The sequence below is a fragment of the Marmota flaviventris genome, chromosome X, assembly GCF_047511675.1.
Source record: "Marmota flaviventris isolate mMarFla1 chromosome X, mMarFla1.hap1, whole genome shotgun sequence".
NCBI classification, from domain to species: domain Eukaryota; kingdom Metazoa; phylum Chordata; class Mammalia; order Rodentia; family Sciuridae; genus Marmota; species Marmota flaviventris.
The window spans coordinates 25,370,631-25,386,872 of NC_092518.1; the positions used below are offsets into that span (position 1 = coordinate 25,370,631).

General features: G+C 33.0%; 1 protein-coding gene across 7 annotated transcripts in view; it reads right to left on the reverse strand.

The window, feature by feature from the left end:
- Positions 1 to 16,242, reverse strand: part of Dmd (dystrophin) — a 2,062,171-nt gene that overhangs the window by 725,346 nt on the left and 1,320,583 nt on the right. For all 7 annotated transcript variants that reach the window (XM_071606751.1, XM_071606753.1, XM_071606749.1 and 4 more), the window contains one exon: positions 7,600 to 7,701. In XM_071606751.1, the coding sequence (XP_071462852.1) occupies positions 7,600 to 7,701 (102 nt within the window). The remainder of the gene's footprint in view (positions 1 to 7,599; positions 7,702 to 16,242) is intronic.

The following is a 16,242-nucleotide window of genomic DNA, read 5'->3' on the forward strand; positions in this document are numbered from 1 at the left end:
TTGAACAACACTCAGTAAAAGTGAATAAAAGTTAACAATTTGCTATACATGTTAGCAATCCATAAGCAAATTAAAAAACAAACAAACAAATATGTGTTTAAACTCCAAATACTTTTAAATGTAAAATCAGTGGGATGATAGTTATTATGACCTATTCTTGACTAGATTTCCCACATTTTTAATCTTTGTATAGGCTCATTAAATTATAGGTCCCCTGCTTTCCTCAGATGAGCTCTGAATTCAACAATATGGATTCATATTTTACTCAAAGTGAGAAAATTTAGTTTCATCATACGTGATTTTTGCAGTTGTATTTTTTTTCCATTGTACATACCTTTGCTTGAGAATAGTTGTTAAATGTTAAGACAATTATAACATATGATGTGAAATTTCTTCTTCATGAAAAGCATAAATTAATTGTAAGAAAAGGTGATTTCTTACTATAGATTTCCTTTTTAATTTAAAGTGAAATATAGTTTTAAATTCTATTTGAGTCTGAGATTTTTAAAATTTAAAAATCTTGTATCTTGCACTTCATTGATGCTTGGCATGTAATTATTATCTGCTGAATAAATCAAGGAATCCACTTATGGCTGCATATACATAGACATGCATGTGAACATTGTCATTGAAACACCTATGTCTCTATGTCTGTCTATTTAAATGTATTTAATACAAGTGAGGGCCAGAGGTAAAATTCAAATTTTAAAAATGCTTGCCTGGTTAAAGCATGAGCTACTGAATAAGCCTAAATGGAGACTCTTCACCTAAATACTTCCTCAGAAAAGAATTATCTCATAGTAGACTCTTTATCATGTCTTCTATGTCTCAGTGGCTTTATTTTGAACAATATAGTTACATATTGGTGTGAAATATGTAATATTTCACAAAAGATGTGTTTGGGATGCTTATAAAAGCAACATGAGAAGATTTGGTTAAACAAAAAGTAAAGAAAGTCAAGAAAGTTGATAAACCATTAGCAATTATTCCTAGTATATAACCTCATATATTCACCAGTGGTAAAAGTAATTGTTAACAAGTCATTTTTTTTCCTTTGGTACTAGGTATTGATCCCAGGAGCACTCTACCACTGAGCTACATCCCAGACCTCTTTATTTTATTTTGAGACAGGGTCTCACTAAGTTTCCCAGGCTAGTATTACAAGTATGTGTGATATGCCTGCTAAACCTGTAAACAAGTATTTTAAAGATCATTTATAAAAAGCAAACAAATAAGTTAGTCTATTGGGGAAATATAGAGTATTTGTTTAAGAAAAAATGTAAAGGTCAGCTTTTCTAATACTTTGTGAAATGGTTATTGAGGTTTGGGATAAAAATCCCAGTGACAGCAATGAGAAAGTGAAAAATGTCCCTACTTGTAGATGACAAATAACTGGAGATATATATATATATATATATATATATATATATATATATATATATATATATTTCCTAATTTCTAAGTGAGATATGTGTGTGAATACACACACACACACACACACACACACACCTCACTTAAAAGACATAAACTACAGCGAAACAAGGTCATCTGCTACCACAGAAATGACTACTAATATGAGGCACTGCTGCTCCTTTAACAGTGACATGGTCTACTCTTGATTTAATCCTCTTACCTTCTAGATAAAAGTTAGGATACCTCATCATCACATTGACTCTATTTCTTGACAGCATCTATTCCAGACATGGCTTCCACTTACCTAATTCCTGATTAGAATCACTCAGCCAACTAAACCCTCCTAGAGGCTCTCCTTAAGTCCTCTTACTGAGATGCCCCACAAACTCCCTGGAGTGCTTTCTCCCCATGCTGCAATAAGCTAAATATTCCTAATTTTTTGATTACAGGTATGTTCCTAGTAGTTTTTAGATGGATGGCTTTAATAGCATCATGTGGGGATTCTCACAGCACAATATTATAAATAACATAGAAGAAAGACTCTGAGCTCTAGAATTCTGGGATATACACATAAAGAATTTGAGGGCTGGGGATATAGCTCAGTTGGTAGAGTGCTTGCCTCGCATACACAAGGCCCTGGGTTCAATCTCCGGCACCATGGGAAAAAAAAAAAAAGAAAAAGAATTTGAATGAAGTTATTTCATAAAATATAAATGTTGCAAAAACAATATTTGTAAATTAATGTTATTTCATTAAAGGTAAGGTTTGCAAATATGAAAGTACTACACAATTAAGAAGTTAAATATAATTAGACATTCAGCTATCTTATCCATATCCCCAAAAATTTATATTCATAAATTTCTCAAAAGTCTCTTAATAGGGGCTGAGGCTGTGGTTCAGTGGTAGAGCACTTGCCTAGCATGTGTGAGGCACTTGGTTTGATCTTCAGCACTGCATGAAAATAAATAAATAAAATAAAGGTCCATCAACAACTATAACTAAAAAATATTTTTAAAAAGTCTATTATAAATTTTATCTCCAAAATAGGAAAGTGGGAGTGTCTTCATGTTCATACTGTTCATACATCACGATTAGAATTTATTCAACCTCTTATAGTCTTTTGTCTCAGATATAGTACAAACTTCTGTTATTTTAAAAAAGATATTCTATTACTTGTGTATCAATAAATTATAAAATACCTCTAATATTGTTACCTTCTTTCTATAAGTCTCCCAACTCTTTCTGTTGTTATTATGCTTACCGAAAGAGTCAGTTAAAATGGATTTGATCATTTGAAGACAGTCTGTCATCTCTATTGATTTCTGATGTTACAAAATATTGTACCAGTTTAAATGAGACAATATCCATGATAGGTAATTTATAAAATCCAAATATTGTTGTAATTTTAATAATATTTAATTGGGCAACATTTTGACCAACAACACACTAATGAAATTCAGATATTGTTATAATTTTAGTAATATTTAACTGAGTAACATTTGGATAAATAAGACATTACTTGACCTGTTATAGCATATATAAATCTTGATGCATGATGAGACATACATCAGTTGTGAGTAATATGTTAAAGATTGGTCAGCAAAACAAAAAACAAACAAACAAAAAAAAACTAAGGAAATTCTTGGAATGTTAAGATATTGATATTGGCAGTAGAACAAACTTGTTTGGTCGAAAAAAAAAAAAAAAAAACAAACCCCTAGCTTAATCTAGTTAATTAACAACAAAACAGCTGGGAAAATTAAACATCCCTAGTTGTGATTGACTGTAATTGAAAATGACTAATGATGCTGTCATTTTGCAAATTATATCTGAGGAAATAATGCCTGGAAGATTATACTTGCCCTCTTGAAAATTTGTCTACAGCAATTACTTTGTGTTTAAGGTTGGGTTGAAATCCTTTGACCAAATATATAAGACTCCTCATATCTTATTTTTACTATTATATTTTAAAATAATTCAAGATGAGGAAATAAAATATAAAGTTGATGTAAGCAAGATTTCTTTTGATAATATAAAAACTTAACAATTCAAACTATCTGGCTTCATCTTATCATTTCAGTAAGTGATATTAAATTCCATTAATGCTCTCAGTTCTGATATATGAAAGATGATATAAGCATTTCAAAATCAATATATATGTAAACATTTTAAGAGAAAATTAAAAATGAGTATGAATGGAAGAAAATGGCATTTAAATGCTAAAGTACTAGAGAGTTAAAAAAACAATTTTATAAAACCAAAGAACAAATGGTTTATTCCTTCTATAGTTGTTATTATTGTCACTAATAACAGCCATTTTGTTGCTTTTTAACTGCTAAATGGGATACTACTGAGGACCTAGTAGTGGAAAATGGAACATATTCAAATTGATCCCATTGATGACATTAATATAAAACATTATTACAAAAGGTATAACTTTAGAAAAATTTTAAACAATTTACCTAACTTACACAGTCATCTTCAACAATTTCTGAAGTTAAGATAAAGGAGTAATATACAAATATAGTGAATAAAAGTGTGTATGCGTGTGTGTGTGTGTGTGTACCCAGTGGTGAAGTGGAGGGCAAAGAGAGAGAAGAAAAGCAAAATAATGATGCTTATTTCTTCAATCATGCGATTCTAAGATTATCCCAGTAATTTTATATCAGAGATCTAGTGCTATATTGATGTCATTCATAGAACTGTCTCATAATATATTTTTGACTCTTATAGGACATCCTCAAAGACAATAAGGAAGAAGTTGGTTAGTCAGGCATGAAAAAAAATAAACCAAAAATTGACCATCTTTTAAAGTTAAGAATATCCTACAGAAATTGATGAAGCAAAGAGGAAAAAAGGAAAGAAACTGAATAGGGGTGACCCCCTCTCCCAATCAGACTCAGCTTAGCAGAATTTAGCAGCTAAACAGACAGGCTGTTTGATACTGAATGTGGAGGTGCCAATAGGTAGTAAATTTCCTATGAAAGAGAAGCATTCTCTGACGTGTCCTTAATTAGAAAGTCAGCAAGCAGTGGACATACTAATTATCCATTTAAATACTGGGTCTTGAATGCACATCAGGAGGGATTTTCACTTTCTTTTTTAAGAATATCACTTTCTTGCTCATAATTGTCATAGTTTCTAAATGTACCTTCCCCCAAAATGTACAGCAAGCTTCTCAGACCCATTTCCCTTATATTGAAGGACGAGGCAGATCAGCATTAAGGAGAAAAAGCATTAGAAATAGCATATTTTATATAAAGTATGTTGCCACCAATTCGTGTCTTCATACATGTACTTTGGATGATGATGTCTATCACATTCCACCCTCCTTGTTAACCCCCTGTCACCTCCCTTTCCCTCCTACCTCTCTACTCTGCTGTCATTTATTTTTTTTTTTAAAATCAATAAAAAATAAAAAAGAAATAGCATATTTTAGCAGTGCACACTCCTGTAATCTCAGCAGCTTGGGAGACTGAGACAGGAGTATCATGAATTCAAAGCCAGCCTCAGTAATGGCAATGTGCTGAGTAATTCAGTGAGATCCTGTTTCTAAATAAAATACAAAATAGGGCTGGGGATGTGGCTCAGTGAGTGGTTGAGAGCCCCTGAGTTCAATCACCAGTACCAAATAAAAAAGAAAGAAATAGCATATTTTAAAAATTTTGATATATGAATTCAACTTTAAAAAAGGCTTTATTCATATACCATCAGAGCAAGGGTTCAAACTTCAGAAAAATTATTTGTAACCTTTAAAAGAGAAAGTTTTGATCCATGTGAAGATTTAAACAGCCTTCACAGCTTTCAGCCTTATGCTGTTGAGTGCCACTCTGAACTGTGAGTTTTTTTGTTTGTTTGTTTGTTTTTTGAGCCTTTAGCATTTCAGGCTAGCACAAACCCCAGCTAATATTAAGGTGTTTCTAAGATCATGGTCCATATCAAAAGTTGTGGGGATGAGGGTGTAGCTCAGTGGTACAGCACTTGTGTAGCATGCAAGAGGCCCTGGATTCTGTACCCAGGACTACAAAATAAAGATGACGATGATGATGATGATGATGATGATGATGATGATAATGATGATGATGTTGTTGTTAGTAAACTATTTCTCCAAACTCCATATCTCCAAATCAGTTTTCTCTTTTTGCCCCTATCACCTTTATATGTTGGTTTGTCTCCAAACTCAAGAGAAAAGTGAGACAACAGGAATGAGTTTTCACTTAAGTCCTATTTCTCCCAAATGAGCTGAGTCGGGAAGCAGGGAAAGAAAACTGACTGTTACAAAATGGTTTAAAGGGATGTGAAAGAAAAAGGAAGTTATATTTCCTTGTTCTTTCTTTTTTAGAAAGGTAATTCTACTTTTATATTACTAATGCAACAGTAAAAAGTAGATAAGCTCAGGTATGCCAGATCTTAGTTCTGAGGTCAAAATGCACCAGGAGTTGGGGGAGGGGATTGTGTGTGATTAAGTTAACATCAACTGCTTGGATTGTTTTATCTATAATAATTAGAGCAAAAATTGTCTAGACTCTCAGTTACAAAGCAAAGTGAATTAAATGAAATTAGTAATCTTTAATAATTGGTGCTAAATTCTGGCTCATTGTCATAACTATATGGCATTAAGTTTTTGAAGATTAACCAAGAGTAGATAGAATGAATCTACGCAACAGTTCATTTGTGCATGTTATGACTGGCTATAGTGAGAATCAATCTGGTAACTGCTCTAGGGATTGGCTTTCCTTAAATATAAATAAAAATCCTGAGGGTTAGATATACAGCTCAGTGGTAGAATACTTTGCTAGCATGCACAAAGCCCTGGGATTTAATCCCCAGCACCCCCCCCACACACACACACAAAAAAAAAAACCTAAAAACTGAAAAGAACCCTGAAATTTGCTGCTTTCAGTACTGTCTCTAGCTCTCCAATATAAAACACATTGTCTTTTTATGAAAAATGATCATAATGAGCCTGGAATTGGAATTAAATTATTTTTTTTTCTGGATTTTAGGACTGAAAACAAAAGTATTCTCAAATAAAGGTACATTGAAATCTACAGAGAAACCCGTGCCTTTTAGCATCTAGTATTTGGATATTATTTATAGGCCCAAACTTTAAATTTATCTAAAGAATAGTCCCTTGTAAGCTATAGGAAAAACAAACAATTTTCTAGAAATGAAACTTGGGCCAAGCACAAGGGAAACTAAGTGGTGACCTTAGAGACAGAGTCTAAGTCATGGTAATGTTGTTTGCAAGGACAAACTGGTTCTGTATAATGAGGTTATTGACCTGCACTGTTTTAGTGCAGTTTTAAACATAAGGGTGAGGCTCACTAAATCTCAGCCTGCAACATTAGCTGAGAAACCAAGACTGATCAATAAACAGCCACCATTACAGGCTCTCGAGGAACCTTCATCATAATGGCAGCCATTATAATTTTGGTCAGAGGCAGCAAATAAGGTAACCTATACCTAATGTCTATTTATCACTGGACCCTCATTTGCAAATGGAAGACATTGATTAGCTGTTTTTTTTGAAAACGGACCTGTCTTTCCATTTTTCTCCTCATGTAATAGCCTGTGAATAAATGTGCCCTAGACTTCAAAATGCACAAAGAGAAGGGAAAGAAGGAGAAAGCTTTCACCCAGACCAGCTTTTTAGCAAAGAAAGAAGCAATTACATGACATTTCACTAAAAATTCTTGACCCAATAAAGTACTGAAGCCCGAATGCTGGTTTTCCTTTTTCATAAGAAAGAGCAACAGAGAAAGGAAAGGTCACAGACCATATTGTGATTCTTTACAGCTGTTGGAGACAGACAGTATGATGCAGTAGCTTGATTTGAATTAAGCCAAACAATATGAAAAGCATCAAGGCTGGCAAGCAAAGCAATAAAGCCCCAAAGAATTTAATCTACCTTGAAGGTGGGACTACTTTTTGTGTTGATGGCAGCACACCAGGACAGAAATGAATCCTTTAATGCAATGACTCGTTAATAGCCTTAAGATCACAATATATAAATAGGCTTCGTTGAACAAAAAGACAGCTTTGCTTCTGCTATGGTAGTATGGCCAATATTTCCTTACAAGTTATTTCATTGATTATAAATAGACCACATCAATGGCAAATGTACAACAGGGGAAGCATAACCCATTATGAGGTAATAGATATTGCTAAAGGTTGCTTCATTACCTTCACTGGCTGAGTGGCTGGTTTTTCCTTGTACAAATGCTGCCCTTTAGACAAAATCCTCTCCACATCCGGTTGTTTAGCTTGAACTGCTACTTCAGTTTCCTGGGGAAAAGAACCCATACAGTGCAGATTAACTTCACAGTTAGCAATAAAATTACTAAATTTAAATATACCCTTGGAGACTCCACATGTATTGCAGATCAATTTCTGCATGGTACATAGGGTCTCAAAAAACATACCTTTTGGTGCAGAGAAAAGAAAAATAGAGGTCTCTGTGGAACACACTAAAGTTAAAACAATTGATCTTCTTGAATTGTGTAATAATGCCATGACATTATTATATAGAAACACAGAGACTTTCTATTTTTCAAAAAAGTAAATTTAGAGAATAATATGAGGTACAGTTTATAATATGTGCATATAAATTCTGGTGCTAGCTTCAATAATCTCAATCACCCTGATGCTTATTTTACTTTACAAACTTTTTATTTCACTAGATTCTGTGCTGGGATTTGGATCTACGATTTTTTTGAGATGTAAATCAAATAATTCTATCTACAACACTGTCGAAATTAAGTTTCTTTCCAAAGAGTAAACACTTAAAGCACAGTATCAAAGCTTATTATTTATCAAGCAGTCAAATTAAATAGGCCTTTGAGGAATGATTAAATTAATTGTTTTATTGTTTGTTTTTCCTTAGTCCGGAGAAGACTGAAGCATGACAGAAAAAAACAATCCCTTTAGATATATGAATATAAAGTGTTTTCTTAGTGACTACTGTCTAGCTCTCTTGAAGAAAGAACAAAAGAAATGTGCATAAATTGAAGCTGAAGGAAGTGAAGTTAAATATTACAGAAGACTTTTTGGATGGAACACTTGTTAAACACTAGGATAGAGTATCGATTAATCAATGTCAGGCATCAGTCAGGGCCTGGGCAATCTTCCCCAGAGAGGGGCTCCTGATTAACCCGCGTCTCTTCTTCCCTCTTCTTCTCTGGAGCCTCTCAGCACTGCTGTGTGTACGTGTCTTCATGTCATTGTTTCCTTTATATACTGTGTTTGTACCTATTCTATTCTCTCTTTGTCTGTTAGGGCAGGAAACCCTGACTCCACACTACTATATTCTTACATAGCACAGTGGGGTATCTTGCAACTTATGGGTGCTCAGCACATACTCTTAAGGGAGACTATTTCTCTAGTTCTTATTATAATGACTACTAGTGGGAGGAGACGGTGCTTTAGTCAAAAGTGTCTGTAACTTCAAGGCTAACTCTATGTATTAATAGGTATGTGTGCAAATCTCAGTTCCTTTACAATAGAAGCCTAGCTACTTCACTCTTCCAGAACTGCTGATTAATGGTCTTACCACCCATTGCAAGAAAAGGTATTGTTCCTTCAAAGTGCAGTACCCAGAATGACTATAACTCTTTGCTAGAGGTAGAAATAGCTGTGATCTCAGATCAGAGATGGGACACATCTAGTTTTAAACACTGAATTTTTAATATATCCCCAGCCACTATAAATTCACCTTTAAATGCTCTATTCACAAAACATTTTGGTGTAGTGATTGCTTACATGATCTCAAAATATTATGAGGGAAAAATAAAGTATATTACTCTAAAGAAGCAGAGAAAAGAGCATATCTTTAGCAAGGTAAAAATGATTTAAGAAAAGGTAAAAAAGTAATCACTTATTTTTACCTGCACAGGTATGCTATGTATATATAATCATGAATTGCCAAGACAAATTCATGTATGATATTTAAATTATACTGAAAGTCAAATATGCATTATGCATCTAACCTGAGTAAACTTGAACCTGTGTCACTACCATTCATTTTGCATGTTTATTCAAAATAAAGTGCAGTTTTCTATTTTTTCCTGACTACCAGAGACTTTTCTTCTGATAGTCATTGATTTTGATAATTACTGATACTAGACAGAGGTTTCAGATTAGCTTCATAACAGCCATAGATTATTTAGTGATGAAATTATAGTTACCTTTTGTATAATGACTACTATTTACCTCTCCCAAACATTTACTATAACAAATTCACACTTTGCAAATTAGAAAAAAAGTTGGAATGGGAAGGGTAGTAGTGATGGTAATGATGATGTGAATAACTTGCCTAATATCCCATGAGAAGTAGGAGAGTTAATATTCAAACATAGTTCTGCTTGAATCTAAAGTTCATGCTGTTTCTACTAGTATTAGCTACCTTTCCATGCTTTCCAAAAACATATATAAACTGATTTATTCTAATTAATGTCATTTCTAAGCATTAAGCAATTTTGCTTTCATCATCTGAATCTATTTCACATTATGACATATGCTGATAAAATGTCATACCTCTCTGATAATAAAGAATAATTTAACTTGTTCCTATAAAGTTATCTGTATTGTGGAGTGTGAATTGGGATTCCAGATAAATGCTATGGTTAGACCATCTGAGATGAGTCATTATGGGCCAGTAGGAAGATGGTTACTTGATGCAAGAGTAGTTATTCCCACCCATTGGGTTTTTATTTTATTTTATTTTTGCTACCAAGGATTAAACCCAGAACTACTTAGACACTGGACCAAATCCCCACTCTTTTACTTTTTTTAAATTTTGAGACAGGTTCTCGCTAAGTTGCTTAGGGCCTTGCTAAATTGTTGAAGCCAGCTTTGAACTTGCAATCCTCCTGCCTCAGCCTCCTGAGAAACTAGGATTACAGGTGGGCACGAACATGCCCAGAGGGGATTTTTGAAAATGACACCAAAGATCATTGTTTCCACAGCCACACTGTAGCCTCATTTGTGCTGTTCTAATTTCTTTTTTTTTTCTTTATAATACACCAGAAGTAGTCAAATTGTGTATATAATTTGACCATACCTATAGAATTATCATTTGTGAGAACAAGACACATATTTACCTTGTTCATTCATTATATCTTTGGCAGTTCCTGTGACATATTAGATGCTAAAGAAAAAAAAATTGTTGAATGGCAAATAAATATTGTTGCACTTTAAGCCTGTGGGATTTTAGTTAGGCTGTGTATTAATAGAAACCTTTGCTCATTCAGATAGTTGAGCATGTTTTCATAGCACAGATTATTTCCCCCTCTAAGTAATTTGCTAGAGTTAAATACAGAATCTCCTCTTCTATTTCGAGATTTCCCTTAATTAGTTTAAAAATTTTACATCTTTGTGTTATTCATTACAGATTTAGAAAACCCATTCCTATGATAAATTAAAATGGAGTTATTTTATAGTGAACTAATCTTTTGTTGACTTTCTTTTAACCTAAAATTTAATTTCATTGGTATTTTCCTTCTTTGTCAAAATATTTACATAATTTAATCTTCATCTATGGAACCAACGGAAGATGACAAATACAAATGTTGTAGCAAACAAGTGAATATTTTACATAAGACACCTGAATGTAGGATCTCAAATCAAACATTTTGTAATTACTGCACTTGAAGTATAATAAATAATTCTTAATTTTGATTTGAAATTTCACTGGAAAAATAAACCTAGAAGGGATAGAGGACTGGAATTCCTATAAAAACTATTAACTCCCATGAGTTATAAAACCTGCAATGCCTTAGCATGGAAAGTCTTAGGCTTCCTTCCAGACATGCCCATTTCTAATTTCTTTTGCTCATTCAGCATAGTATGACACTATTCCTCAGATTCCCTTAAATTTCTACCCCCAAATACAAATAATTAATGTTTGTTATATTTGACACAACTTTATGTTTTATAGTATTTATACATTACAACCTATTTTGATGGACAACAAGCTTCTTGTATTAATCCCACTTTTAGTAAAATGGTTTTCTTAAAACAGTATCATTGGAAGATATGCACTGCACCATCTAATCAAAATATTTATCAAATAATTTTGAGTTTCTACATATGTTACACACTGGGATACAATACTAAAGAAATTTCTAGTCCTCATGCACATGCAGATATGTGTATGACCCATGTATTCACATATGTATGTATATTTTATATAATGTATAACAGCACATAGTCCATTTATATACATGATATGTATGTACTATATATATCCAAATGTGTTAATGAATGTAGATGTATGAGTGTGTGTATACACACACACACACACACACACATATATATATATATATAAATATATATATATATATATATATATATATATATATATATATATATATGCTATGAGGAAAGATAAGATTGTAAGAAAAGAGTGATGATGGCTCTATTTTACACAATGATAAACAAAGAGTGTGTCTACTCTCAGGAGGAAATTGAATGAAGAGCAGAGATGGGCAATATCTTACTGGAAAAAAAAAATATTCCAAGAAGAGGGAAGAGCAAGTGTAAAGGTGCTGAGGTGGTGAGGAGTCCAGTTTGTATAAAGATTCAAAATAGTACAATATTCTGCTAACCTACATAGGATATTTTAGACACAGAAGACAGAGAAAAGCTCTTTCTATGATTGATTATATATACCAAGTTTATAATATTTGTTCAAAACCAACCTAACTTTACTTTTTAAGATGATAACTCTAGTGGCAGATTGGAGGGAGGATAAGAGACTGGTGGATGGAGAATAGTTAGGGAAGCATTTTAGAAGTTCAAGTAATTGTTGAAAAAATAGGAGGAGCATGGATATTCAGGGAGGATCACTCTTAAGATGATGTTGTATCTGTGCAGGATTGGCAGAATTTGATAAGGGAAAAGAAAATGTTGAGAGTCACTGAGATTTTAAAGATTGGGAGAAAGAGACTAGGGGTATAATATGGATACATGAGCCTGTATATGGAAATGCATTAATGTGCTAAGGTTGGGCACATAAGTCAAGGTGCCTGTGAATAGCACTGATACAGATTTTCAGTGAGCAGCTGAAAAATATGGCTGACATTAGGGTAGCCCAAATAATACTTAGAGCTCCAAGTTTTAAGAAGGTGCTTAGTAGATTGACTGAGGAAAAGATGGTATGCCAAATGAATTGCCCAGGGTTTGCACCTACAGGATGTACAATACAGTTGGTTCTCTGTATCCTTAGGTTCTTCTGTGTTCATGAATTCAACCAACTAGGGATCAAAAATATTTTTAAAAATGCATCTGTACCAAACATGTACAGATGGTTTTCTTGTCATCTTTCCTAAGCAATACAGTACAATTGTTTAGATATAATGTGCATTGTATCAGGTTCTGTAAGTACTCTAGAGATGTGGGGAGGTTATATACAAATACCATGTCATTTTATAAAAGGGAATATACATCTATGTATTTTGGTATCCACAGTGGTCCTAATCGAATCCCCTGAATATGCCAAAGGACAACTGCATTCCTTGTCTACAGGTCACCAAAGTAGTCTTAGATTTAGTCTTCCAGTGAATGGACATCCTAAAGTCACATTATTTCTCTCCATAGAAGTATGTAGATGAAATAGATGACATTCCTATTGTCATCTCTTTACCGTTTAATAAAATAATGAAGGGTTCAAATACCTGGATGAGATTTACTCTTGGTCCCATAAAAATAGAGAAATGAGTGAGAAAAATCATGTTTAGCTCTAAATCCTTTGTGGTTACATCTCCTTGGCACATAATGGGAAAATCAGATTTCTAATTACATTCATCTTTGATAAATCACCTTAGAAAGACCATTTTGAAGATAAATTTCCACAATTTACTTCCCTATGTTTGTTTTCAGTGTGAATTTATTAGTTAAAAGATAGGTCAGTTATTTGGGGCAAGATATTGCTTGAAGGGTCAACTGTAGTAAATCCAATTAAATTCACTTAAATATTCTTTAGTATATTTTTTTCTTAAATGGCTATGAGGAAAATATTCTATAAGAAGCTCATAATGATTCTGAAAAAATAGAACAGGTAAAATAAATTTAAACATTTAGGCATGCCTCCATAGAAGTAAACTTGACTTGGAAAAACTAAAAAACAAAACAACAAACAAACAATTCCAGAAAAACCACATGTCTATGCAAAGATATGAAAATGCTACTACATGACTGGTGTGATTATACTTTTTATACAAACAGAGATATGAAAACATGTGATCTATATGTGTAATATGAATTGTAACGCAGTCTACTCACATGTATAACAAATTGGAATAAAAAAATAAATGTTTTTAAAAAAGAAAATACTACAAAAATTTTTAGCTGTGCTGAAAATGTCAACTAACTTCTATGATGATTTTAACTGTTATAATAATATTAACAGACTACGGTTTCTAAATATTTATTGCCAAACATTGTGCTTTTCATACATGTTTGCCCTACAAAAAGAATTTTTTATCTATTTCACAGATGCTGAGATGGAGAGAGAATACGTCAATTGTTTAAAACCATGAAGCTTGCAGATGGAAGAGTTGAGATTTATACAGGCTGTATCTGTCACTAAATTCCCACTTTCTTCCTCATTCTGGTATATATACATATAGTGTGTGTGTGTGTGTGTGTGTGTGTGCACGTGCACACACGCACATGCACATACATGTGTATGTGCATATATATACATGTGCTTATTATGGCTTCTTGCTAAAATTGGCAGATGTGGGTCTTAATATCATGCTAATTCTTTTTCTTCTTCTTTAACTCCAATACATTATACAGTGTTTTCTTAAGAATACAAATGAGAGAAAATCCTGTCTCTCTCACAGAAAAGGAAATAAATTCTTACACAGACTTGAAAATGTTCCAAGGGTTCCTCATTGTGTGTTTATGATTGCCAAACCTCTGGTATCCAGGTCAGAGAATTGGTCTGAGTAAATCTTTTATCTCCCAAATGGCCTCACATCTTTATATGATTTAAGGTAAGGTGAAGAAGGCCACATCTAAAATGGAAACATCACTAATTATAGTGGCCAGTTTTTGTAAGTAGAAACTATTCAATTTCAAAGAACATTCAGATAAGAAAGTCTTCATGGAATTTCAACACAACAAAAAATCCCTCACTTCTAATAATAGAACACTTCCATTTAGGTTTTCTTCTTTGACTTATTCTTAATGTCCTCTGCAAACCAACACTGTACACCAGGAGTTAAGACCCTTATGATGAAGAGTTTTATTTTCATGATAATTTGCTACAACATCAAATATACATTTTAAGAAAATGAATTATTTAATTAGTTAATAGAGCATAACCCTTTATCAATGCTCCCTAGGAAAGTTACATGGTCAATTTTTAAATCTTGCCCTATTAGGGATTTTTTTTTCAGTACTGGGTGAGGATTGAACCCAGGGCACTTTACCACTGAGTTACATCATTCCTGGCTCTTTTTTATTTTATTTTGATAGAGTATCTTGCTAAAATGTAGAGGATGGCTTTAATCTTGCAATCCTCCTCCCTTAGTCTCTGGAGTCACCTTGTATTACAAGCATGTGCCACTGTACTTGGCTTGCCCTGGTAGGTTTTTTAAATGGAGTAAATCTAAGCACCTTCAGTTTTAGTTCTTTCTTATTAAATGACTTTACTACTATTGGGAAATTGCTGATTCTACAAGCAGTGAAGCAAAAGTAACTGATAAAAAAAAGACCCAATAAATCTTTGAAGGTGACAATAGCAAGTCATGTGCAAATTAACATATATTTTCCTAAAATTTGTTTATTTAACATTATTTTTCTTTTCTGACTCACATAGAATTTATTTATCTAATCTGGGTTGAAACATACATTTTTGTAGATTAAATATATTTATTCAGAAACATGCTATATTTTCCACCTTTATTTTATTTTTTTTGATACTGGGGCTATAACCCCAGTCATTCTATTTCTTATTTGTGACAGGATTCACTAAGTTGCTTAGGGCATTGCTAAGTTGCTGAGGCTGGCCTTAAACTTGTGATCCTCCTGCCTCAGTCTCCTGAACCCCTGAGATTACAGGAATGGATCATCACACTTGGCTTTTTCTCTATTTTGAACACTGTATTTCTAATTCAGCATTAAGTTCATTTTGCATGTGTTTAACTAGAAATTTTGATGTTTCAAAAGATAGTATGCCATTAATAAATTTTTCTTTATTTTACTTCCTTATTTTTAATTTACTGAAGTTTCCTTCATTTTCCTTCATTTTACTTATTCATTTTACTATGTAAAATTAATATGTATTTCAAACCTACTGTAAAGAAGATATAAACAGACTTTTACATATGTTTAAACATGTATTCATTTGTTCATTTGACAAAGACTTATTAAATGTTTACTGTGCTGTAGTGTCTGGCTAATAGCTGGAAATATAAGAATACAACACATAGGCTGGGTGTGGTGGTACACATCTGTAATTCCAGAGGCATGGGAGTCTGAGGCATGAGGATTGAAAGTTCAAGCCAGCTTCAGAAAGTTAGTGAGACCCTATTTAAAAATAGAATATAAAAGGGCTTGTTTTCCACCAGGACAGAATAATATATCATACAGAAGTTGTTCTTTCAGCCTGGGTCCTGAATTGCGAAGATATTTGGAGCAGATCTACAGTCTACAATGAAAAGAGACCTTGACTTATCCAACTCATCAGATAGAGCATAGCTGCAGCTAATCTGCAGACAGATATGTAAGTAAATAATAAATGTTTGTTACATTATTGGAATTTTGGGGTTGTTTGTTACTGCAGCAAGAGCTGACAATTGCAATATTATAGTAAAACTG